This window comes from Hemitrygon akajei, chromosome 9, assembly GCF_048418815.1.
Source record: "Hemitrygon akajei chromosome 9, sHemAka1.3, whole genome shotgun sequence".
Lineage (NCBI taxonomy): Eukaryota > Metazoa > Chordata > Chondrichthyes > Myliobatiformes > Dasyatidae > Hemitrygon > Hemitrygon akajei.
The window spans coordinates 161,810,508-161,837,490 of NC_133132.1; the positions used below are offsets into that span (position 1 = coordinate 161,810,508).

At 39.2% G+C, this 26,983-nt stretch overlaps 1 protein-coding gene across 2 annotated transcripts; it reads left to right on the plus strand.

Annotated features, from left to right (window-relative positions):
* Positions 1-104: 104 nt before the first annotated feature.
* On the plus strand, positions 105-26,751 carry LOC140733709 (BSD domain-containing protein 1-like). 2 transcript variants are annotated; one of them, XM_073057413.1, is made up of 11 exons: positions 105-545; positions 635-683; positions 7,379-7,495; positions 8,967-9,134; positions 9,222-9,276; positions 14,809-14,915; positions 15,711-15,779; positions 18,887-18,965; positions 19,975-20,460; positions 26,246-26,349; positions 26,437-26,751. In XM_073057413.1, exons 1-11 carry the CDS (start codon positions 535-537, stop codon positions 26,479-26,481), a joined length of 1,290 nt encoding a protein of 429 aa, XP_072913514.1. In that variant the 5' UTR covers positions 105-534; the 3' UTR covers positions 26,482-26,751. The 2 variants fall into 2 exon arrangements, with proteins under 2 accessions (XP_072913514.1, XP_072913515.1); XM_073057414.1 differs by lacking the exon at positions 7,379-7,495.
* Positions 26,752-26,983: the final 232 nt, after the last annotated feature.

Consider the following 26,983-nt stretch of genomic DNA (forward strand, 5'->3'; position numbering starts at 1 on the left):
GACGTCACGTTGCCCTGGAAACCGGAACAGCGGCATGGGCGGGGCAAAGGGGGGAATCCCAGCACGTGACCAGAGAGCAAAACCCACTCACCAAATGTACACACACACTAAACTCACCCCCACCACTCTGGTTTACCGCTGTGATCATTTACGTGCTTGCACCAGTTTCCTCTCTACAATTTTTCACAATCTAGTTCTTCTGGCTGCGAAAATGTCTGTAAGTCGGAACTTTCTGTGCTGATACGCAGGTCTGCGGAACAATATCAATTTTAATTGGAATTGATTCTAGTGGTTTTGTGCCAAACAACTTTCCGTGGCTGTAAAAAAACTACGAGCTGGTGCCTCTCTGACTTATTTGCTCTCTGTAAGGATACAGTACACTCAGATTTTCTTTGCCACGGTGGCAGTGATACCTGAATTTAGGGCCCCCAGATGGCAGCGCGAAGTTACTGACCGTACGTAGACTTTCTAACTAGCCCAAACTGATGTCATTCCACGGTTGTAGGGTCGGAGATATAACACAGTGCCTGAAGAATGGCGGACAAGTAGGTGTCTTCCTCAAATATCTTTTAAACTCAGTACAAAATACCTATCAATTAAACTGTTGTATTCACTTGTACTGATTCCGTTACAGCTGGTGGGGAAGCTGGATTCATCAGAACGTCGCGAAGGCGAAAGCCAAGGTAAATCAAATTTCTGGCCGCACGTCGCCGAATGATAGTACAATAATTTTGCTAATGGCTTTGCTAAGCATTTTAACAACTTGTTTATTTACGTTTTGTGTCGATAGTCATCTTTGTTATTTGCGCGAGCCTCACCGCATTGCTCCGGTAAATTGGAGACGATGATGAGTCATTTCCTATATCTGTTGCTGAGATGATTTGTCAGAGTGCTTTTCGGGCCTTAAATCGATTTCATTCTCTTTTCTTTTTTAATGCCTCGTCTTCGGGTTTTTAACTCAAGTAAAGGAGTCAAATGCTATACTGTAGTTTTGATGAAAGCTGTACCGTCACTCCGCTATTCCTAGCACAATCGTACTCTGGTTTTCCCCCATCCAGATTTTGAGTAGTTTGAAGTAAATTTCTTTCCAACATCATCACAAATTTATCTTCCGAGCTATCGAGTCGATGTGTTTCAGCGGGAGAAGTGTGAGGCTGAGCCAAAACGTTTCCAACCTCGCTGTGATCCACGTCACTAAAAATCACCTATTCTCTTACTGAATACACGCTGCATTCATCAATCCTGTTTAAAGAGGGAATGTTGCTGCATTACACAGACATACTAATAAGCAATTTGTTTGTTAGTTAAATCTATTACAGTTCATTGGCTCAGTATATAGACTTTTAAATGAGTTTACATTAGTTGTGACAGAAAATACCCCACGGTTAATCAGTAAGTTCATGTGGCGTTTAGGGTACTGGGTCCAGTTGAACAAACGATTTAGACTCATGGAATTAAACAGCTCACCCCACCAAATCTCTGCTGATACTTTGAAGAACCTCAAGTTCAAGTTTATAGTCATCCAACCATACACATGTACTGTATACAGTGAAATGAAACATCGTTCCTGGGGGGTGGGGGGGCACGATACATATAGTTACAGTCCAACACAAATAATCACAGAATAAAATTAGCACGAGGCCCTAAGTGGCACCACATAAAAATTGACAAGTTGACATTAAGTGTGAGGTGCATGTTTATTAAGACAATATAATGACTAATGAACCTGGCATAGGGTATTTTGTATTAATAATGTCCAGCAGGGTCTTGCAGTCATAAGAAAAAAATATATAAAGCAAAAACTTGCACCATTTTTTGGACCTAGAAACATCATTGCGACTAAGTGCACCACCATTTTCTTTAATTAATTTCATTTATTTACTCTTTCCTCCAAACTCTTTAATCTTCCCTCCTTCTCCCCTATTCTTTCCCCTTAATCCAGTAATTATTCCTCCTTTGGTTAATTCATCTAGCTTCCCTTTTAATAGTTACCATGGAATCTTGTTTCTTTGTTGTTCCATGCAGTGAATTTGTAAGCAGAGTAGCTTGTGTGTATATTTCTTCAATCTTGTTTACTTCATTTTACTATTTACTCAAGAAACTGGCATAGCATATATGGAAGGAAGGGAAACAGGCAGTAGTGTCATGGAACATATAGAGATTAAAGAGGAGGAGGTACTTGCTGCCTTACAGCGAATAAAGGTAGATAAATCCCCCAGGCCTGATATGATATTGCCTCGGACCTTGAGAGAGACTAGTGTAGAAATTGCAGGGGCCCTGGCAGAAATATTTAAAATGTCCTTAGTCACGGGTGTGGTGCCAGAGGATTGGAGGGTAGCTCATGTTGTTCTGTTGTTTAAAAAAGGCTCCAAAAGTAAACCAGGTAATTACAGGCCAGTGAGCCTGACATCAGAAGTAGGTAAATTATTGGAAGGTATTCTGAGAGATTGGATATACTAGTATTTGGACAGCCATGGGCTGATTAAGGATAGTCAGCATGGCACTGTGCGTGGTAGATTGTGTTTAACGAATCTTGTAGAGTTTTTCGAGGAGGTTACCAAGAAAGTAGATGAAGGAAAGGCTGTGAGTGTTGTCTACATGGACTTTAGTAAGGCCTTTGACAAGGTCCCAGATGGGAGGTTAGTTCAGAAGGTTCAGACACTAGGTATCCATGGAGAGGTTGTAAACTGGATTCAAAATTGGCTGTATGGGAGAAGACAGAGAGTGGTAGTGTATGATTGCTTCTCAGACTGGAAGCTTGTGACCAGTGGTGTGCCTCAGGGATCTATGCTGGGACCATTGTTGTTTGCTGTCTATATCAATGATCTAGATGATAATGTGGTAAATTGGATCAGCAAGTTTGCTGATGACACTAAGATTGGAGGCGTTGTGGACAGCGAGGAAGGCTTTCAAAGCTTGCGGAGGGATCTGGACCAACTGGAAAAATGGGCCAGAAAATGGCAGATGGAATTTAATGCAGACAAGTGTGAGGTAGTGCACTTTGGAAGGACAAATCAAGGTAGAACATACACAGTAAATGGTAGGGCACTGAGGAGTGTGGAGGAACAAAGGGATCTGGGAGTTCAGATACATAATTCCCTGAAAGTGGCATCACAGGTAGACAGGGTTGTAAAGAAGGCTTTTGGCATCTTGGTATTCATAAATCAAAGTATTGAGTATAGGAGTTGGGATATTATGGTGAGGTTGTGTAACATTAGTGAGGCCAAATTTGGAGTATTGTGTGCAGTTCTGGTTACCTAACTATAGGAACGAAATCAGTAAGATTGAAAGAGTGCAGAGGAGATTTACTAGGATGTTGCTGGGTCTTCAGGAGTTGAGTTACAGGGAAAGATTGAACAGATCAGGACTTTATTCCTTGGAGCGTGGACGAATGAGGGGGGATTTGATAGATTTACAAGATTATGAGGGGTATAGACAGAGTAAATGTGAGTAGACTCTTTCCACTTAGGTTAGGAGAGATAAATATGAGAGGACATGGCTTTAGGGTGAAAGGGGAAAGGTTTAGGGGGAACATTAGGGGGAATTCTTCACTCAGAGAGTGGTGGGAGTGTGGAACCAGCTGCCATCTGACGTGGTAAATGTGGGCTCACTCTTAAGTTTTAAGAATAAATTGGATAGATACATGGATGGGAGAGGTCTGGAGGGTTATGGACTGGGTGCAGGTCAATGGGACTAGCGGAATAAAGTTTCAGCAGACTAGAAGGGCCGAATGCCCTGTTTTCTGTGCTGTAGTGTTCTATGGTTCTATGATAATAATGTTTTGTCTTCTGACGCTGAATGTATTATCAATGGAACTTAATCTAATTGTGAACACTAATTGTTCTATATCTTTTCCACTCTAAGTACAAAAACTGGTAGACCTAACCATGTTTTAAATCTGATCACATGTAAGAAGGCCAAATTAATTAATAATCTCTGGGGAAGAGGATCAGAATGTGATAGAATTTCAAAATGAAATGTGAAAATCTACAGTGTACCCATTCAGATTATAATTTGAACTGAAAAGATATCTGTTATAAAGTGGTTTCCTGAGTAATAAATCTATAGCATCATCATAGAAAGAGAACTAGTACCAGGAATGTGCTGTTTAGTGGATTACCTTAGTGTGGAGATGAGTGATGTCTTGCGATAATTTTACACTATTATATCTGAAATTAAAATGCAAATTATTGCTGCGAACATCTTTCAGTGGACAACATCATTCCATATGTTGTTTTTACCTCACAAATAATCTCTGGAGAAATGTACTGGTACTCATGCTCGTCTGTTAATGTTTCATTTTAAAAAAAATAGCCTTGAGTTAAAATTCCCCCTGTAGCCTCAAGCTCTTGATCTCTGTGATCTTTTTTTAAAAATCCTTGTAATCACAGAACTTCCCTTGGTTCCTCCAAGTCTAGTCTAGCATAATGTTTAGTGATTGAGCAGTACTGTGCAAAAGTCTTGGGCACTGTAGGGGTGTGGGACAGGTGGCAGAGAAGGAATGTCAGGGGTGGGGGGAGGGGTGGCATGGTGCAGGCACACTCAGCCCTGAGACAACAGGCAAGGCAATCTGATTCCAAACAATTGGTTTACTGATCATTGTATGGTCTCTGTGGTGCTTCCTACTCCATCCTTCTCCTTTCCCCTTTTCCCAACCATGATTCTCCTCACCGTGTCCCCTTCCCACTCTAAATCCATAATATGGACCCATATCAGAATCAGGTTTATCATCACTCGTACATGTCATCACATTTAATTTTTTTTGCAGTACAGTTCAATACATAAAGTTACTACAGTACTGTGCCCAAAGTCTTTGGAGGCATCCTAGCCTACCAATTGGCAGAGTGATTATAAGCAAACTAAAGTTTTATTGGGATCATAGAGTGTTAGCATGGAAAAGTAAACTAAAATGAACTGTGAAGTTGTTATATTTTAATAAGTTTTAATGGGAAATACTTAATTGACTAATACTGAGGGATACATCAATGTTTAGTACATTTCCTTTAAGACTTACAGCCATACAAAATAGAAACAGGCGTTTGGTAAAATATATATTGTATTTGTCAATCTGATTACCAAACACCTATCTAAACTAATCCCTTTCCTTTATTCTCTTCATCTTCTCATTGTTTCTTCCCCTTTGCCATCCGATTTCTGAATGGACATTGAACATTGAACCCATAAACACTACCGTACTACTTTTTGTAAGTACTGATGAAGGGTCTTGGCCCAACACATCCATAGATGCTGCCTGGCCTGCTGAGCTCTTCCAGTATTTTGTGTGTGTTGCTTTGATTTCCAGCATCAACAGATTTTCTCTTATTTACTTTTTTTTAATTTCCACTTTTGCACTGCTTATTTAATTTAAATATTTTATATATAAGTTGTTTTTGTTGAGTGCCGTCGACTCACAGCGATCCTATGGATAGTGCAGTTATCCACCGGGTTTTCATGGCAAGATACTGAAGTAGATTGCCAGGGCTTTCCTATGCAGAGATATTGCTGCTGCCCAGGTTGGGACCCGGCCAGATGGAACCATATGCAGCCAAGTCCAGTGCTGATGCAACTACACTACCAGCCGGCCCATAAATATATATACATACACTTACTGTATTTCACAGTTTTTTCCCCTCTATTATTATGTTTTGCATTGTACCGCAACCACAAAGTCAACAAATATCTGACATATGCTGAGTGATAGTAAACCAGATTCTGATTCTGACACCCTTGAATCAATCATTCATGTTTGCAGTCGGGCAATTTACAAATTGCACATCATAGGGGTGAAGGAGGAAACTCGTGGGCTCACGAGGAAAACATGGACTATTCTAACTGGACATTGTGATTGAACCCAGTTTTTTGGAACTATGAAGGGACATCACAACTAGCTGCACCATTGTAACCACATCCACTTGTATAAATCCTTCCTCTGGTATTATTGTTCCTGCTTATAGGATTATGCACCTACAGTCACTGAGGAAAACACTCATAAAATGCTGGAGGAACTCAGCAGGTCAGGTACCATCTATGGAAAAGAGTAAACAGTTGACATCTTGGGCCAAGACTCTTCTTCAGGACAGCTGGTTCTTCATTGGGTCCTCATGAAGGGTCTTGGCCCAAAATGTTGACTGCTTACTATTTTGCGTTGATGCTGCCTGGCCTGCTGAGTTCCTCCAGCATTGTTTGTGTGTTGCTTTAGATTTCCAGCATCTGTAGATTTTTTCATGTCACTGAGGAAAATAATCTTTTCCAGTGTATTTGATCCAGGATGTTCATATACTTGTGATGCGTATTACCATAAATATTTGTATTACATTAACATTTGATCTTTTACCATTGTACCGAAGAACACATTCACATTCACAGCAATATAATATTTTCTGTCTTTATTAGGCAAGTTCCCAGTGAAAAGCATGGTTAGTTCCATGAAATCTTTCTGAGATGAGATTGCATTAAGTCAGCTTTGAAGCGGTCATTTCAAGTAGTGGTTTCAGATTATACAACTGATCAGTACCTGTGGGAGCCATGCATCTGTTCCCTATCTGCATTATACTCTGTGTTGTGTGTTTATTATGTTTATTATGGTAACTAGTCACAAGAGTGGGGTGTGTGATAAGAGCAAAGGGAATAAGTTATCAACTCATGCTTATTTTGTGGCCGTTTGTAGCTTGGGACCGGCGGATGACATACCTTTTGCTGACAGCTCAGTTATGCTTAGCTTACACCAGGGTACGCTTAAGTTTCATCTCTTTAAGTTTGTATGCTTGCTAATTGCTAATAAAGGATCAAATGAAAGATTCAAAGTAGGAGCAATTATTGAAGCTGAGGGTGCATCAGGCAAGTAAACAAGTTTGTAGGGTTTTGGCTGTGGTTTTGTTTTGCCACTACAGTGCCCAAGTGGATAGAGCGGTTCTAGAATTTGAGCAGCCCTCAAACAGAAGTCAAACTTTTGATTCTGTCAGAATAAAGTATCATTGGGTAAATTCAGATTTCACAATGATATTGTATCCAGAATCAGATTTATTATCAGGAAAATGTCATGAAATTTGCTGTTTTGTAGCAGCGGGATATATAAAATATACTATAAATTGTAATAATCAATGTGTATAAAATGTCGTGCAAAAAGAGAGCTATATAGTGAGCTAATGCTCATGGGTTTATCATGTGTTCTGACAACTGTAAGGAAGAAGTAGTTGCAAAAACAGAGTGTCCTATGCGTCATCTCTGAATGCAGTAATGAGAAGGTGGTGCTCTCAGTGAAAGGAACAAGTATATTACTAAGGTGTCATGTCTGAACTGTGGAGAGTATAGGTGTTCAGGTTGAACTACAGTATATTTCAAAGTTAAATCTTTAATTACATTTCTTTTTAATTCACAGTCTGCAAAAGCCGTGGAACTTTTGAAGTGTGACCTGGCCGAATTCAGACAGGTTATCCAAAATGATACTGTGTCTACTATTGCTGCCACAGCTTTAGCATTCAAAGAAAAGTTGAATGTGAGTTTATAGGCAATATGCAAACCCACTGAATATTATTTGTTACAAAAAGCACAATACTGTTTTAAGTGGCCACTTAATTAGGTACACCTGTTCATTAATGCAAGTATCTAATTAGCCAATCATGTGGCAGCCACTCAATGCATAAAAGCATGCAGCCATGATCATGAGGTTCAGATGTTTATCAGACCAAACATCAGAATGGGGAAGAAATGTGATCTATGTGACTTAGACTGTGAAATGATTGTTGGTGTCAGAAGAGTTGGTCTGAGTATCTCAGAAATTGCTGATTTGGAATTTACATATACAAAGGTCTGTAAATTAACAGTGAAAAACAACAAAAAAAAATCCAGTGAGTGGCAGTTCCATGGACAAAAATGCCTTGCTATTGAGAGAGGTCAGAGGAGAATGGCCAGACTGGTTCAAGCTGACAGGAAGGCGACGGTAAGTTAGTTACAACAGTAGTGTGCAGAAGAGCATCTCTGAATGCACAACATGTCGAACTTTGAAATGAATGGACTACAGCAGCAGACCATGAATATAAATTCAGTGGCTACTAATGAAGTGGCCATTGAGTGTAAGAACAAATGAAGAGGTTTCATTCAGACATATATGTAGTTATTTATTGAGATATAGCATAGAACAGGCCCCTTCAAGCCCTTTGAGTTGCGCCGCCCAGCAATCCCCTGATTTAAGCCTAATCACATAACAATTTACAATGACCATTTCGCCTACTATTCAGTATGTCTTTTGTTCATGGGACGAAACGGGAGCGCCCAGAGGAAACCCATGCAGTCACAGGGAGACCTTACAGGCAATGGTGGGAATTGAAACCAGGTCACATGTACTGTAAAGCATTGTGCTGACCACTATGCTACCATGCTGCCTGAAACCCAAAATAAAATGTAGTTAGATCTTTCAAGTATTTTGTGTCCCACGACAATGTAATAGCAACTTTATGAATCTGAGTTTCGAAGTATACAGTGACATCAAATAGGAAATCAATAGGAATCCAGTAACTTCCTGTTATTTGGATAATTGATTTTTCAACCACATGAAATTAAGTTGCAGTCAGTTTTGTTCTTGTGTGTAATCAGGACCAGAGTCATTTGTCACCAAAGTAACACTAACTGTAAACTAGGGGTTCTTAACCTTTTTTATGCCATGGACCCCTTTGGCAGTCTGGTGAAGCCTATGAACCTTTTCTATTGTATCAACTATAAAGTGATAAGAAAATATCTGTGATTTTATTGGTGAAAATGTCACAGGTTTGGCTAATACTACTGTGGTTTGCTGCCTATATTCGTAAATGAGGAAATGCTAAATTTCAGTTAGAGGTTAGTGACAATAAAGATGTAAATTTTCCCCATCTAAGTTCACAAGCCTCCGAGGGTTCCATGGACTCCCTGGTTAAGAACCCCTGCTGTAGAACAACAGTAGGAATTATGTTGGTACTTCCCCTCTCTTCTAGGTTGAGGAGTCCTCAGAAGGATGCCATAGTGTCAGCAAAGGGCTTTCAAGTTTTCTTGGAGCCATCTCAGAAGCATTTGCCCCTGTGGTAGAAGAATCACACACACCTCATGTGAGCACAGTCAAGGACATTCAGTTGAAAATTGGTGACTCTTATGATGGCGTTAAGGTACGCATGTTGCTGGTAATTATGGAATGGGAGAGCAGGAATTAAATAAAAGGTAACCATTTCATAATGAATATTTGTATTCCATAGGTTCGCTTATGTAATCTTCAGGCTGATCCAGCAACATACTGTGCTAAACCAGATGGTAAGATACATCTAATCTAAAGTTCAAAGTAAATTTATTATCAAGGAATGCATATGTCACTATAGACTACCTTGAGATTTTTTTTGCAGTTATTTACAGTAGAAAAAAGATATACAATAGAATCAATAAAAACTACACACACAAAGACAGAAAATCAATGTGTAAAAGAAGACAAACTGTGCAAATACAAAATTAAATAAATAGGTAAATAAATACTACTGAGAACATGACTTGTAGAGTTCTTGAAAGCATATCCCTGGGATATGGAATATTATTTAAAACTGAAATGATTAAAACTTAAATATCCAATCTATAATAGTGCTGCAACTAATATAATCCTTCCGAAGGTTTCAACTCCCACATTCTAGCTTTTGCTACCCGATTGTTTTCTGTGCTGTTCATCACAAATACTCAAACGGAGAAAAGCAGTGGTTTGCTTGGTTCTGTTTTCCTGCATCTAAATCATCATCACTATTGTTATGTGCCGTGTCGTTTGACACAGGTGGTCATGCCCTCATGACCATGATGGTTCTTGGCAAATTTTTATACAGAAGTGGCTTCCCATTGCTTTGTTCTGGCCAGTGTCTTTACAAGACAAGTGAGCCCAACCATGATCAATACTCTTCAGAGATTGTCTGCCTGCTGTCAACCATACAACCATCCACCACCTGCCTCCATGGCTTCACATGCCTCTGCTAGGAGGGGCTGAGCAGGTGCTACACTTTGCCCAAGGGTGACCTGCAGGCTAGCAGAGGGAAGGAGTGACTTACACCTCCTTTGATGGAGACATGTCTCCAACCTACCACCTGACTATCCAATGTAAGATCTGATTTTTGCATTCCTATTTATTCCTGATTTGTTTTGATTTTATTTTGAAAAACAATGTATACAATAATATAAACAATATTAATTTTGACAATGTGGACACCTAGAATTTCTGTAGTTGTTCTTTCTTTTCCAATTTTCCAATTGCTACACAATTATTGGGATTACATTGTTAATGGTTACATATATAAATATATAATCAGTTAATACAAGGGTAATAAACCTCCCAAAATTGTTCAAGTACAAATATAGTATATATAGTATACATACAAAAGGGTTGTGCAGATACCTAATCAGGAATACAAAATAACCTATTGCATGTAATTTAAAAATTGTGTAGTCCCTTTCAGGCTATTAATATAATCATTTTTTTATCTCATTAATAGTAAAGAAACAAAAGAAAAAAGAGCTTCCACTAATACATGCTATTACATGCAGATGACTCCTGTAATGAAACATTACATATCAGGGTGAATAATATAAGGTGGGGGGTTATATGGGAGGCAGGGTTTGAGGGTCAGCACAACATTGTGGACTGAAGGGCCTGTAATATGCTGTACTATTCTATGTTCTATAAATCACAATATCCAGTGGTGATCGCTCTTATTAGAATTGATCAGCTACACAAAAAAGAGATAATTTAGTTACCTTATAATGGAGAAAAGATGACTGTGCCTCAGAATTTGATTTCTTATGTTAATTAGACTGCAGACTGCAGAGAAGTGCTAATGGACAAGATTCAAAGTTCAAAGTAAATATATTATCAAAGTACATATATGTCACCACATACAACCCTGAGATTCATTTTCTTGCGGGCATACTCGATAAATCCAATAACCATATTAGAATGAATGAAAGTCTGCACTAACAGGGCACACAACCAATGTGCAAAAGACAAGAAACTGTGCAAATGCAAAATAAAATAGAGAAACAAAATAAATAATTAAAAAATAATATGCTTGAGCTGTGAAAAACAAAAATACAATAGCAAGAATAATAATAACAAATAAGCAATAAATATTAAGTAGATGAGATGAAGAGTTCTTGAAAGTGAGTCCATAGGTTGTGGGAACAGTTCAGTGATGAGTCAGTGAAGTTATTCCCTCTACTTCAAGAGCTTGATAGTTGAGCAGTAATAACTGTTTCTGAACCTGATAGTGTGAGTCCTGAGGCTCCTGTATCTTCTTCCTGATGGCAACAGTGAGAAGAGAGCATAACCTGGGTGGTGGGGGTCCCTGATGATGGATGCTGCTTTCCTACAACACCGTTCCATGTAGATGTGCTCAATGGTATCTTTTACTGTGATGGACTTTTTGTAGGATTTTCCATTTAAGGGCATTGGTGTTTCCATACTAGGTTGTGATGCAGCCAGTTGAATCACTGTCCACCCACATCTATGGAAGTTTGTTGAAGTTTTAGATGTCATGCTGAACCTTCACAAATTCCTAAAGAAATAAAGGCGCTGCTGTGTCTTCTTCATAATTTCACTTACGTGCTGAGCCCAGAAAGATTCTCTGAAATAACAACACCGAGGTACTTAAAGCTCCGATGAGGGCTGTACATGGACCTCTGGGTTTCCATCACCTGAAGTCAATAATCAGCTTCTCGGTCTTGCTGACAGTGAGTAGGAGTTTGTTGTTATGGCACCACTCAGCCGGATTTTCAATCTCCCTCCTATATGCTGATTCATCACCACTTTTGATTCAGCCTATGACAGTGGTGTCATCAAAGAACTTGAATATGGTATTGGAGCTGTGCTTGGCCACACAGTCATAAGTGTAAAGTGAGTAGAGCAAAGGGACTAAACACACAGTCTTGTGGTACATCTGTGCTGATGGAGACTGTGGAGGAGATGTTGTTGCCAACCCCAACTGAGTGGGGTCTTTAAATGAGGAAATAGAGGATCCAATTGCAGAAAGAGGTATTGAGGCCGAGGTCTTGATTATTCATTAGTTCTGAGGGGACAAGATTTCTATTATAAAGATATATGTACTGAGGTTTTACAAATAGCTTGGAGTACAAAAGGAGAAATGTATAATTTCAAGTTCAAGTTTATTGTCATCTGACTGTCCATCTACACAACCAAATGAAATAGATAGATAGATAGATAGATACTTTATTCATCCCCATGGGGAAATTCAACATTTTTCCCAATGTCCCATACACTTGTTGTAGCAAAACTAATTACTTACAATACTTAACTCAGTAAAAATATGATATGCCTCTAAATCACTCTCTCAAAAAGCATTAATAATAGCTTTTAAAAAGTTCTTAGTAGTTTACTTAAATACATTAAATACAATCAACCCCGGCACTTTAACATATCTTACTCCTGGTGGTTGAATTGTAAAGCCTAATGGCATTGGGGAGTATTGACCTCTTCATCCTGTCTGAGGAGCATTGCATCGATAGCAACCTGTTGCTGAAACTGCTTCTCTGTCTCTGGATGGTGCTATGTAGAGCCCTCAGCGCCCTTCGCTCAGCTACCGATGTTATACTCTCCAGTACTTTGCCCACGACAGAGCCCGCCTTCCTTACCAGCTTATTAAGACGTGAGGCGTCCCTCTTCTTAATGCTGCCTCCCCAACACGCCACCACAAAGAAGAGGGCGCTCTCCACAACTGACCTATAGAACATCTTCAGCATCTCACTACAGACATTGAATGACGCCAACCTTCTAAGGAAGTACAGTCGACTCTGTGCCTTCCTGCACAAGGCATCTGTGTTGGCAGTCCAGTCTAGCTTCTCGTCTAACTGTACTCCCAGATACTTGTAGGTCTTAACCTGCTCCACACATTCTCCATTAATGATCACTGGCTCCATATGACATTCCTCTGGACTATGGTGCACTCACAAAGCATATATCATACTCAGCACACAAAACAAGTTAAAATAAGTTAATAAAATATAAATTATGTATTATTATTATTATGAAATAAGTTAATAAAATATAAATCAAAATGCATGTAGTGTACAGCACAGGTAAACAGTAGACATAGTATACCCTGTATTTAATTTGAATTACTATGGTAATTTGCTGGTGTGAAGGCATGAGTAATAATGTTAAAAAATATTTAGTAGAATGGTCCCATGGATGGAGAATTTCATTTATTTGAATAGACTGGAGAAGATAGGATAGCTCTACTTAAAATGGAGAAGATTAGGAAGAGATTATCAATGGTCCAGACAGGACAAGGATGAGAATCTATTTTTATTGGCCGTGGTGTTAAAAAGCAAAAACCACAGTTCTGGGGAAAAGAACAGAAAGTGATGAATAAACAATAATTTCACGCAATGATCAAAAAAAGGCCACCGACTCAGAATAGAAGGACAATCCTTTAGAGGTGGAATTTCTTTAGCCAGAAGGTGGTAAATCTGTGAAATTCATTGCCACAGATGGCTGTGGAGGCCAAGTCATTGGATATATTTAAAGCAGAGTTTGAAAGGTTTTTGATTAGTAAGGGTGTCAAAGGTTATAGGGAGAAGGTAGGAGAATGGGGTTGAGAGGGAAAATAAATCAGTCAGTCTGCCCCTCTGTCTTAAGGTCTCATGATTGTACTGATTTGGAATTTGTTGTCTGAAGGGATGGTGAAGTGAGATTCATTCATTCCTTTCTAAAGGAAATAAAATAGATACTTCAGGAATCAATGGGAAACTTTGACTGTTTGAGGAAAGAGTTGCAAGGTGAGACTATCAGATTGCTCTGATAGAGAGATGAATCAGGTTGTCACCATGTGTGTTGGCAATATCAGAACCCAAGTGTGGAAGAAAGACAGACCCTGATGTAGAGACGGCAACTGGAGTTTATTCATAATAATTCCAAAAGAATGTCGGTGGCTCTCCCAAGCTGCAACGCTAGAAGTAACATTCTCAAAACTAAGACCCTGTGCTTAGTGCTAATTGGACATCCGCTTAAATAATACAACTAACATGGAATCCCAGAGCCTACCAAAATAGACTTGACAAGCATAAATGGGAATCACTAGGAGACTGAATTTCAAAGAACAAGTTGCTCGAAATGAACTCTAAACTATTAACAACTCTCAATAAACAACAATTAACCAATTCAGGTGCTCGAAAAATCTCAGAACTCAATGCTCTTCATCGCCTCACACAGGCTCAAAGAGCTCATTACACAGGTTCTATATGTCTTTCTTCCATTGGAGATACAAAGCTCTGCAAGATGCTGGAATCTGGAGCTCAAACAATCTGCTGGAAGAACTCAGTGGATTGAGCTGCATTTGTGGGAGGAAAGGAATTGTTGACATTTTGGGTCAAAACCTTGCATGAGTCCTGAAGCAGGCTTTTGAACTGAAATGTGAAAAATATATTTTCTCCCACAGATGTGTTTGACTTGCTGAGTTCTTCCAGCAGATTGTTTGTGGTGTCTTTCATTAACTAGCAACAACACGACTACAGTATAATGTACTTCATTAAACATTCAGTTGATTTATATCCTTTGTGTGTAGCTTGAAATCATAGGCTTCATTTCTCTAAATAACCATGATTTAAGCCTTTGAAAAGAACAATCAAGAAAATTACCCCTGGGGTTTGGGCACTTTACTAAGTCACCATGGATTAATAGTGAAAAAAAACTTCAGTGAAATATTTGATATAAGAGTTTGAGGTTAAAAAATGACCTATTTTCAAGTGTTCTTTGAATTGTCTTATTTTTTTCCCTTCAGTGTAATTCTTTTGTGTCCACAGAACAATATAATGTCTGGATGTCAGGCTTCAACTTGGAAAGTGAAAAGTTCACAATATCGAAACTTCTGGTTGACAGGACAGAAATAAGAGATCTTTACACAAAATTGGTATACTTTGTTTTAAGTAGTGATTGTGATTATTTAAGATGTCATATCTACAGTATGTTGCTTACAGTTCTATCAATGCAAATGTTGTTTCTTTTTTGACCTTACCCCAAATAGCTTTTTATTGGTTTACTGCTTAGTAACGATATTCTATTTAAACAAGCTTTAGAAAATAATTGCTTCATTTTGAAATACCTTCTTCAACTTCAAAATTTTTTTTTTTGCAAATTGAAAAAATACAATCGTCTTCTTTTTGGAAGCAATATTTCTACATAGACTCATTGGTTGGGTGCGACTACAACTAGAGGCCATGGGTTAAGGATGAAAGGTGAAAAGTTTAAGAGGAACATGAGGGAAGCTTCTTCCCTCAGACAGTGGTGAGAGTGTGGAATAAGCTTCCAATGCAAGTGGTACATGCAAGCTTGATTTCAAAGTTTAAAAGAAGTTAGGATAGGTACATGGATTGTAGGAGTATGGAGGGCTATGTTCCTGGTGTAGGTCGATGGGATTAGGCAATTTGAACAGTTCAGCAGGAACTTGATGGGCTGAAGAGTCTGTTTCTATGCTCTTTTTTTTCAGTGACTCTATGACTAAAAGATTAAACTATTAATCACGCATTTTGAAAGACTTAGGGTTAACCTTCAAAGTTCAGAGTACGGTTTATGAATTTATAACCTTCCATTTTATATAATGCTTGAGAAGCATATTTTTATCAATGGATACAAAATATACATTTTTGTATTTATTGTTCACATGTGTATTCCTACCTGGCTTTAATACTTCATATATTAATGACAGGTCCCAAGTGAAGTGGCTCATAATGACTTCTGGTGTCGGTATTTCTATAGAGTACATCAACTTCATCAGGTGAGCATAACAGTGTACTGAAGTTTCTGAGCAAAACACTATCAGCTTGAGGATTATAAATAATCTCAGCATCATTACGATATTGTGGCATGAGTTGGATGGGGGAAGGTGGTGAACATAAGTATAATTCACCATGAAAGAACTAAGATTGTACACCTGAGTTCTGGATACTAAGTAAAGGGGTAAGTAAAGTGAGGATCACTCCGATTGAGAGACAGCTTAACCCCAAAAGTTATCTGTTGACTATTGATAAGTCCTCCGTTCAATCATAGCTTTCTTTACAATAAAGAAGAAGAGTGGGATAACACTATCAGGAAACAAACAACAGAAAAGAAAAAATAAAGGTAACTAGATATATAGGTCCAAATATTGGGATTTGAGGTGTGAGCGAAATCTCAAACCGTAACAGATTAGAAGTTAATGACAGTGACACCTCCCTTCCTGATAGGCTAAATGCCTTTTATGCATGATTTGACACAATGAATGATGCAACATTGAGGAAAACCCCCTCTCCCCTTGAGTAATGGACACCCCATCCTGTCTGGCTGCTGGCTATTGCCGGGGTGAGGAGGATCCAGCCTAGGGTAAACACACACAAAGATCCAGGCCTGGACAACATAACTAGTCAGGTGCTGGGGGATTGTGTAGCCCAGCTAAAAGAGGTCTTAACAGACATCTTTAATATCTCTTTGCAACAGTCCACTCTCTCTGCGGGCTTCAAGGCAGCCACCATTACTCTGGTGCCCAAGTGTATGATGGTAACTGGTCTAAATGATTACCAGCCAGTGGCACTGACCTCAATAACCATAAAATGGTTTGAGTGGCTGCTAATGCGTCATATAAAATCCCACCTTCCAGCTACATTGGTCCCTTTCCAGTTTGCCTACCACTCAAACTGGTTCATTGATGATCCCATACAACAGGATGTTGTTCATCAACTTCAGTTCACTCCCTCAGAGGCTGGTGAGTAAACTGTCCTTGTTGGGACTCAACACCCCTCTCTGGATCTAGATCTTAGACTTTCAATGGAAAGACCCTAGTCATTCCAAGTTGGCGGCAACATCTCAAGCTCCATCACGCTGAGCACTGGTGTCCACCAGGATTGTGTGCTCAGCACACTGCTATTCATACTGCTGACTCATATCTGCACTGCCGGACTGAGATCAAACTACGTTTGCCAATGTTACACACATCGTTGCCCTCATCAGCAACAAAGATGAGTCCACATAGAGAGGCTTGTCAAATGGTGTGAGAACAATGAGCTGAGCCTCACCATAGAAAAGACAAAAGAGATGATTGTGGACTTCAGGAAGGCACTGGTCAACCACTCTCCATTGCGTATCAATGGCTCTGCTGTGGAGAGAGTGAAAAGCCCAAAGTTCCTTGGTGAGCACATAATTGATGATCTAACCTGAACCCACAACACCTCCACAATAGTCAAGAAGGCACAACTTTCTGAGAAGATTGAGGTGTGCAAGCCCCCCCCCCCCCCCGTCCCCATTCTAACAACTTTATACAGGACTAGTGTTGAGAGAGTCCTGTCTAGCTGCAGTATTGTGTGGTAAAGAGGCTTCAAGGCATTGGACTGCAAGACCCTACAGATGATAATAGAAACCACTGAGGACATCACCAGAGTCTTCCTCCCCACTTTTGGTAACATTTCCTGGGAGTGTTGTAGGTGAAGGACCTGTTGCGTTATTGAGGATCCCTAGCATGCATCTGTCAATCTCTTTTGACCCACTACTGTCAGGAAGAAGAGACATGAGCATCAGGGGTAGGACCACCAGTCTGGGTAACAGCTTCCTCTCCCAAGTTGTGTGACTAATGAATATCCTGCCTGCCACCACCGAGGTCTCATTACTAGGCTAGATAGCTGTTTATTTTTTACCTGTGCAGTGCTCTACGTGCATTTTGAATTATAATTTATTAACTTATTTGTGGTAATATTTTGTTTTTACGTGCTGTGTGTGATATATGTTATGTAGGTGCCCCGTGGTCCAGAGGAACATTGTCTCGTTTAGTTGTGTCTATGTACAGTCAGATGACAATAAACTTGCTATTGTTGGCGAAACTCAAATAAAAACAGATCCACTTAACAGGATTCTTTGACACAAAAGCATCAGCAATAAACCTTAAGTAGCTGAAGTTTTTTTTTCATTTTAGTGAAACAGAACTGAGACATAGGCTAGGGCGGTGGTGTTTTTGTGGTAACAAAGAATTCCACATCAGGTCTAAGTCTTGGACTCTGTTGTTGATCCATTTCCTTCCAAGTAAGCTCTCCCAAAGCGATTGAGAAATAGTATTAGAGGTGCACAAAATAATAATTGGATCAAACCTGTTGGATCATAGTATTCATAATTAGGGCCATCGGAGGAAGTGTTTCAAAGCACTAGGGAACGACTTGTGTTTCAGATATGGGCAGCAGTTCCTTTTGGGATCAGATGTAGTTTATGCAGTCATGTACCACAGTCAAATCTTTACCTGTTGTCCTTCCCGTCCTTAACAATACAGTAAAGCTCAATGTGTTATTATCAAAGTGCATATAGTCACCATATACAACCCTAAGATTCATTTTCTGGTGGGCATACTCAATAAATCCGTGATAAAATAATAATAGAATCAATGCATCACAGCACCAGCTTGGGAATTCAACCAGTGTAGAAAAGACACAAATTGTGCAAATACAAAAAGAAATAATAATAAATATTAAGAACATGAGATGACCAGTCCTTGAAAGTGAGTCCATAGGTTATGGGAACATATCAATGATGATGTGAAGTTGAGTAAAGTTACCCCCTTTGGTTCACGAGCCTGATGGTTGAAGGGTAGTAACTGTTCTTGAACCTGGTGGTGTGAGTCCTGAGGCTCCTGTACTTTCTTCCTGATGGCAGCAGTGAGGAGAGAGCATGACCTTGCTTCCTGGGCAGTGTTGGTCCCTGACGATGGATGTTGCTTTCCAGTAACAACATTTTGTGTAGATGAAATTATGACAAGATTTTTGTTATGGCAAGATAAAGTTTGAAACATAAGGGGTTCTGCAGTATTTAAAAGGACATGATATTACAGTCTAATCTTTAGATATAATCCTTGGTCTAATCTTTGTCTAGGAGGAAGCAAGGAGAACAGCTCTGAAAGAGAGAGCAGAGCAAACTGTGAACTCTGAGGACCTCAAGTGGGATGATGAAGGTATAGAACTCTTTTGATAATCCTCTTAAAATGTTTTTGGAATAAATTAAAGTAAATCTCATCTCATACAAAAACAATTCAGAAATAAGAACTTATATACAATCCTAGGTAATTTAATCACAGGTAAATTAAACAATAGTTTCAGCTGTATAATTATCTTCTAATCCATTATGACAGAATCAGGCTTAATATCACCAGCATATGTTGTGAAATTTGTTAACTTTGCAACAGCAGAATAATGCAATACATGATAAATACAGGAAAAAAACTGAATTACAGTAAATATACTGTATATATCTGTATTAAATAGCTAAGTTAAAATAAGTATTGCAAAAACAGAAATAAAAAAAATAGTGAGTTAGTGTTCACGGGTTCAATGTCCATCAGAAATCAGATGGTAGAGGGGAAGAAGCTGTTCCTGAATCACTGAGTGTGTGCCTTCAGGCTTCTGTACCTCCTTCTTGATGGTAACAGTGAGAAAAGGGCATGTCCTGAGTGGTGGGTGTCCTTAATGATGGGATGCTGCCTTCCTGAGGCATCGCTCATTGAAGATGTTTTGAATGCTATGACAGCTAGTACCCATGATGGAGCTAATTTTACCAGTTTCTGCAACTTCAATCTTGTGCAATAGCTCCCACCACCCCTCCCCCCATACCAGACAGTGAGGCAGCCTGTCGGAATGCACTCCACCGTACATCTGTAGAATGTATATGTATATCTGTAATATTTTAATGTATGTCAATGAAGGACAACAGTTGGCTTGTTCAAGCTTGTTGATATTTTCAAGATTGAACTAATAGTCTTTCCCACTAATTAATTCAACTATACCAGATAAATCCGTAGAATTACTCATTAGATTATTAGTGTTTCTACACATCTGATGAATCTTTCAGGTAATATAAACAAAGGCAAAGTAGTGGTATTAACATAAAGACTGTTCATTAACACCACAATAAGCCATGAAAAAAAATGAGAAATGTGATCCTTTAACTTTTGTTTTTTTGCTTAGATGAATTTGATACCTCAAGTATAAATGTTGGTGCTGAAGGCAGACCAAATTATAGAAATCTAGAAACTGAAGACAACAGCTTGAAGCCAAGAGGAACTTCCGAAAGATCTGAACCTGGTCTAGGCATCACCATGGCAAGTCTACCAGAAGGCACATCGCATGAACCCCAGCAATTTGCAAAGCTTTCTGTTTCAGGCAATGAAAGAATCAAATGCCAAACCTTTGTGGGGGAAGCCAGGAAAATGTCAGAACCGTTACTGAAAATTGAAAGAACGCAGGGGTGTAAAAGTTCTTCAAAAGAAGAAGGAATTCATAATGAAATGTTTGAGAGCAAATATACTGATCTGGCTGCTTCGGACTCTGCTGAGTGTCCCCTCTCCTCTTCTAACCCAAGAACCATTGAGAATATGCATTCACTGTCTAACATTGGCCAATATTCAAAATTACTATTTGATTATAGTGTCAAAGAATCAACTTTAGCAAAAGGTGAGATTTTCTTTAACCATATCAAACTGCATTTCAAACATATTTATTTTCCTACAGGATTTTTCTGACAGTTTTTACTTTTTTCCTCTTGTAGTTTTATTTTGCTGGACACCTGTCATTGTGTCATATCTGGGACAGGTCCTAACTTGGGGTTACACTTATAGCCTGGTGGTGAGTTGCAACAGGCACTTGGAGAATGATTTAAACTGCACTTTTTCCAATTTAAGCTGCACTTTGCACAAATGCAAGACATTCTGCAGATCCTGGATATCGTATGCAACGCTCACAAAATGCTGGGGGAGCTCAGCAAGTCTGATGACCCCCTACATCAGCACGCTTCGTACAAGCTGAGTTGCAAACCCATAGTTTCTGAAGAGCAATGGGTTAGTTAATGCTAAATGATTTTTCTCTCAGCAGGTCAAATTCTGGGATTGATTCATACAGCTCTGTGACTCGGCTCAATGAATAATCAGAAAAGCAGTTTTATTTCCAATTCTGTGCCAAAATTTTTGTTCTTAAAATCTAACATTGGTCATCAGTAGTTTAGTTACTTACTCAAGCCTATCACCCCTACTGGGGCTTAGACTGCTGACTGCAGCTCGCCAGAGTATATGGTTCTAGACCAGTCTTTCAAGTTGTCCCCAGGTGGAGCCCATCTTCAAAGGCCCTTCCTCTCCCAGGGATGGGGACTTTGGAGCTCCTGTTGGTATTTCTGTAGTACTGAGTTTTTATGGGATGGGGTATACAAGCCCATTGCTCGATCTTCCTCCTTTCACAGCCAAGCAGAGTTCATCAGTAGATTATCAGTTGTTTAAATCCTTATCCAAACCTCACTTACTAGTACAGCTTCTATAACATAACTTGTCAGTTTTATTTTTATTAGATATACCAGAGTTATGATTTAGTTCTTCTATTGCAGCACCTTAGCTGTATAATAAACTGTTGTTTGCTGTACTTATACAAAAGGAAAATGCCAAGATTTTGGAAACCTGAAATAAAAATAGAAAATGCTTACTCATTCAGACAGTGTCCATGAAGAGAGAGGCAGTATTAACCATCAAGTTGACAATCTTTGATCACAACTGGGAAAAAATGCAGAGTGGGAACAAATTTTAAGCACATACAAGAGGAGGGAAAGAAAGGCAAAGGACAAAGATTACAGGAAAAGTGCTGATAAATTGGAGGACAGAAAATATTAATTAATGATGGGGTTTTAGAGCAAAGGGACAGAGGATGGTTCTGTGCAAACTGTTTTCTCTGTGAAATGCCAGTTCCATTTGGAATTCTTCATGTAATGAAGCAATCCATGTTTGCAAGCAGAAAGGCTTGGGTAACAGCATGGACCAATGGATTTGCCCTTCAGGTGCCAGGCAGATCACTTCCTTTCAGAAAGTGTTTGACAATCTACCCTTGACATATGTATTATGACATTACTTTTGCCAACTTTCCATTATGAACATCCTGTGGAAGTATTCCAATATGTTTATCCATGGCCTCCTCTATGGTTGTGATGAGGCCACACTCAGGTTGGAGGAACAACACCTTATATTCCATCTGGGTAGCCTCCAACCTGATTGCATGAACATCTAGTAATGCCCCCACCCCACCTTCACCATTACCCATCCCCCTTTCCCTCTCTCACCTTATTTCCTTGCCTGCCTCTTCTTTCTTCCATGGCCTTCTCTCCTCTCCTATCAGATTCCCTCTTCTTCAGTCCTGTAGCTCTGTCACCAATCAACTTCCCGGCTCTTTACTTCAATCCTCCCCCTCCCAGTTTCACCTATCACCTTGTGTTTCCCTTCCCCTCCCCGCAGCTTTTAACTCTATTCCTCATCTTTTTTCCTTCAGTCCTCCTGAAGGGTCTTGGCCTGAAATGTTGACCGTTTACTCTTTTCCATGGCCTGGCCTGCTGAGTTCCTCCAGCATTTTGTGTGCGTTGCCTGGATTTCCAGCGTCTACAGATTTTCTCTTGTTTGAAATACAACGATGGATGGTTATGGGGATGAAGAGCAGCAACGCTGGAAGACAACTTGCATGAGAACCTGTAACAATAGTTACTTTTCAGCATTGGCTGACCCTGCCCACAGTTTTCCCACCTAAACCTTTCATTCTGTTTTTCCTACCTTTGTACTTCCATTTCTATACCGAGTGTTGGTTTTGTGTATAGCACAGCTGTACTGTAACCAGGCGTGCATTCTGTGTTCATTTTAGATTCAATTCCATCTCACACACCAGAGGACATGAATTTGGGTAGGTGGGGGTGGGGGGGGGGGGTAAGTGCATAGGCGTGGTTGTTTTTTCACACTGAGAGTGGGTGCCTAGGATGTGTTGTCTGGAGTGATAGTGGAGGCAAACCAAATAGAAGCATGCCAGAGTGAGCGTGAAATGGAGGTGTATGGGCATTGTGTAGGCTGAGGTGATTAGGGGGCATGGCATTACTAGTTTCGTTAGTTTGGCACGTTATACGTTAACCCTTGTGCCATACAGTTCTGTGTTCTATGTTTTAATGTGTACATTTTCATTCTTGGCTCAATTATACTGACCTCAAGCCAGCATATATCAAATATTCCCTGTTTGCTTCTGGGTGTCTGATCAGTCCAAAAGTCCAGACTCATTGTTAGTGTTATAACCGAAGCATAAAGGCACGTTACATTTCTCTTTGTCCCTAATGTATCAAATCCGTTAACACACTAATGCTTTCATAAAGATTCAGTTGTGGAGGATAATGTGTTGGATGCGGAGGCTGGTGGGGTGGAATGAAAGGTTGCATCCTGGGAAAGATGTGGCAGAGGCAAAGAAACTGACAAAAAAGAATCGTATTTTTACAGGAGATGGGATGGGACGAGGTATAGTCCAGAAAACTGTGGGTAACTTGTTGGCTGATATCTCTGTGATTTTCATGGGAGCTTTACTGATTATGGTTGTGACTACTGAGTTTCTATTTCAGCTCATGACTTTATTTCTGATGATTATTTCAGTCTTGGATAATATATTGTTTTTTATCCCTGCCTTTCATTCCTCCAATGCTATCTTCCAGTTCGTGTTTCTCCTAGGTGGCGCTGCTGCTCAGGCACAATGATGCCTTTACACAGTTGTGTATGACTGAGGTAAAATTGCCAGAGGACAGTTGAAATTCTGCTTTTAACAAGTTGCAATGTAGACCAGCCTCTGACAATGACATGAGTTTCATAACATATTTCAGTTCAGATACATGCTAAAGGCCAGAACATTTCCATGTATTACTGATCACTGTTAAGAAAATTTTGTTAAAATGTTATGTCTGTGTTTATGTGTACATAATAAAATGAAATTATTAAATTGAGATGGTGCGAGAGGGCATGAGAGGTTGGCCTCATAAACATTTTTAACTCTACCTGAAATCCTGCCTTTGACTGTTCTTTATAGAAAAAACAACTTACCTTAAACCTGATCAATTACCAGATGGTTGAAAGGGTGCAGTTTAAGAGGAAAAGATTAAAGATTAAAACATCGGTCCAAAAAAAAAATGACCAATGTTTTTAAATCAAAATGTAAAATAATGTTATTCTGTAAAAGGTTTGAAATGATGCACCAGGAGTTTAATAATGGTAGTCCCCTTATACATAGAGTTTTTCACTTCTTAAAATACATTTCTTTTAGAAGTGACAGTGAACTTGAATATGCTTTGATCTTGTGCAGTTAAAATAGAGAAAAATGGATAATTTACTTGAGTTAGGTGGTACAGTAACATAGCGGTTAGTGTAACATTTTGCAGTGCTAGTGATCACCGATCCAGGTTCCATTCCAGTCACTAAGGAGTTTGTACATTCTCCCTGTGACCATGTGGGTTTCCTACAGTTACTCCAGTTTCCTTCCACAATCCAAAGATGTACAAGTTAGTAAATTGTAGGTATGCTAAGTTGATGCTAGAAGTGGGCAGCACTTGTGGGTTGTGCCAGCACATCCTTAGACTGTCTTGGTCATTGACGTAAATGACTCATTCCACTGTATGTTCTGAATTTTAGATGTAAACTTAAAGTTTATCATTAAATCTTTGCAATTTATACTGAGCAGTCCTGAGGAATTCTAAACTCAGGTACTCATATTGACATTGTCAAAAGCTCAAATCTCAGAAATAAAACCTATCAGACATTAGAAATAACCTGAAAAGTGTAATGACAACTTTAAAATAATACATTTTTTGAGGCTTCTGATGGTCAGGGTCAACCATGGAAATTGCATCTTAGCTGTCCAGAGAAGCAAGCGTGGACAGTACAAGGTAGAAAGCTGTCTCCCATGTAGCAGGCTCCCCCTCTCCACGCATCTGATGAACTCAAAGGAATAGCAGAGATCGATACAGTTTGCCACCAGCTGCATCGCAGATTTTGGCAGTCAGCATTGAGCTCAACCTAGGCCTCCTCTAGGGACTCTAGCTCTGGTTTACTCCCGAAGCCCTCCCCATGAGTGGGCATAACCACAAGGCAGCGAGGGTTTCCCTTCAGCTAGATGAGCTGGCAAACACAGCTCATCCAGGATTTCGCCCTAAGCAACTGGTTTTATGGCCCCAGTAACCCAACTTTGTTCCTCCTCCTGTCAGTAGAAACAGTTCCGCAGGGCTTAGTAGCTAAGCCAGTGCAGAACAATATGCACTTTAAATAAAACTTTTTACTTTTCACAACAAATAATTATCAAAAATCAGAAAGTAATATTTATCAGATGTCTGGACATGTGTCTTAAACCTGATACCAGTGGCACTAAGTTTTGGTAGATAAGCAGGCAGTTCAGTGTGGAGTTCTTTCAACAGACCATTACAAGTGCTGTGTATATTTGTGTGTTCTTCATTGCCTAGTAAGATGCTAGAAAAGCTGATAACAACACAGTTCTCACAGTGGTTGATCAAGAACTGGAAGAATCAAAGCATTTTTATAGTAATGGATGGTAACGACTTTAATCATATTACCACTTCATACTCATGTATGTGTGGGATGATAAAGAAGAAATATAACTATTTTGTAATTGTTTTCGGTGTTAGGGGTGAAAGGTGGAGATATTTGATTTGAGAGGTCAATGTGCTTACAGTACATGAAGTAAATGGAGATTTTATTAAAATCTTCAAAATAGGTTAGGGTGGGTAATGTGCAAAAATTATTTTCAAGCAAGTCCATGTTGCTATATGACTTCCTCAATGAGCCCATATATAAAGGAGTGTGCAGGTTAGAAATTGGCCATTTCACGCACTGTTGGAAAAAAGAACAAAAATGTAATGTACTTGAGATTCTCAGCAAGGTCTATGAAAAGTGGAAATGACATAATGATTCTGCTGTATTAGGGTGTATTATTGAGTTGGGGGATATAGCAACCAATCATCAAACATGAACATGGGTTGTAGATTGAATTTAAAATGCAGCCCTGAACAATAGTTTTCCTGGAGCTGTGCGCTGGAGTTGATTGTATACCAGACAATACTGATTAATATTCATTTTGGGTGTCTGGAGTGTGGGTACAAAGGAGGAGGTATTCAAAGGGAGCATTGTAGGTACACTGTAATTATAGAATTGTCATGCTGTTACCTTTGATCTTTAGCATATAAAAATGTCAAGTAATATTGAGTCGTGAGACTTTGTTCAAGTTGCAACAGGTGCATGACCTTTTTTACAGAACTAAGCTATTACATGGTTGTTAGGGGTTATGACATTGTATTTTGAAAGGCCTTTTAACAAACTAGAATATTAGAGAACAATTGGAAGCTTTTCTCTGTAATAAGATAGTGAATTGTGTCTTTATGTTTCTTTTTATTCATTTACAGAAAGCACTGCAAACTCTGTTGAAAACTGTGATGAAGACCTTGATCTAGATATGACTGAAGAAGAAATCCAGATGACTTTATCCCGAGCTGAAGACTTGGGAGAGGTGCTTGCTTTATTCTGCAATGTCTACGCATCTATAGATTAGGTGGCCACTAAACTACAATTAAAACTATTTTCCCTTATTTTGCAGCTTGAGATCGAAGAGTGGGAAGATTGGGTATGTGAACAGAAGTGAAATCTTTTGGCTCCTTTTGCTACAATCTATAGAGTTGGTTGCAAAAAACGCATTTGTAACCTACACAATTGATTGCCTTTTCCTGCATTCAGCATCATGGTAGTCAAGTTTACTACTTTTTATGAATAATTGTCACTTTTAATTTATTGTGTAGCATTCTGCATCATGGTAGTCAGGTTTACAACTTTTTATAAATAATTGTCACTCTTATCGTGGAGCTTTATGAGGTAAGAAGTATATAAAACATTAAATTTCATCTATAGAAGTAAATGGTAGCCTTGGTTATTATTTTTATACATCAGCAGAAAAAATATGAACTTTCTTTTTTAAATTTTCAGGATTATTATATAATATTGTGGAATGCTGTAAGTGGGCTGGCACGGTAGCGTAGTAGTTAGCACAATGCTTTACAGTACCAGCGAACCCTGGTTCAATTCCCACTGCTGCCTGTATGGAGTTTGCATGTTCACCCCATGGTTTTCCTTGGGGCGCTCCAATTTCC

Coding starts and splice junctions, on each gene's coding strand:
- LOC140733709 (XM_073057413.1), top strand. Junction 9,277..14,808: donor ATACTGTGCTAAACCAGATG/GTAAGATACATC, acceptor TTGTGTCCACAG/AACAATATAATGTCTGGATG. Junction 20,461..26,245: donor AGAATCAACTTTAGCAAAAG/GTGAGATTTTCT, acceptor ATTCATTTACAG/AAAGCACTGCAAACTCTGTT.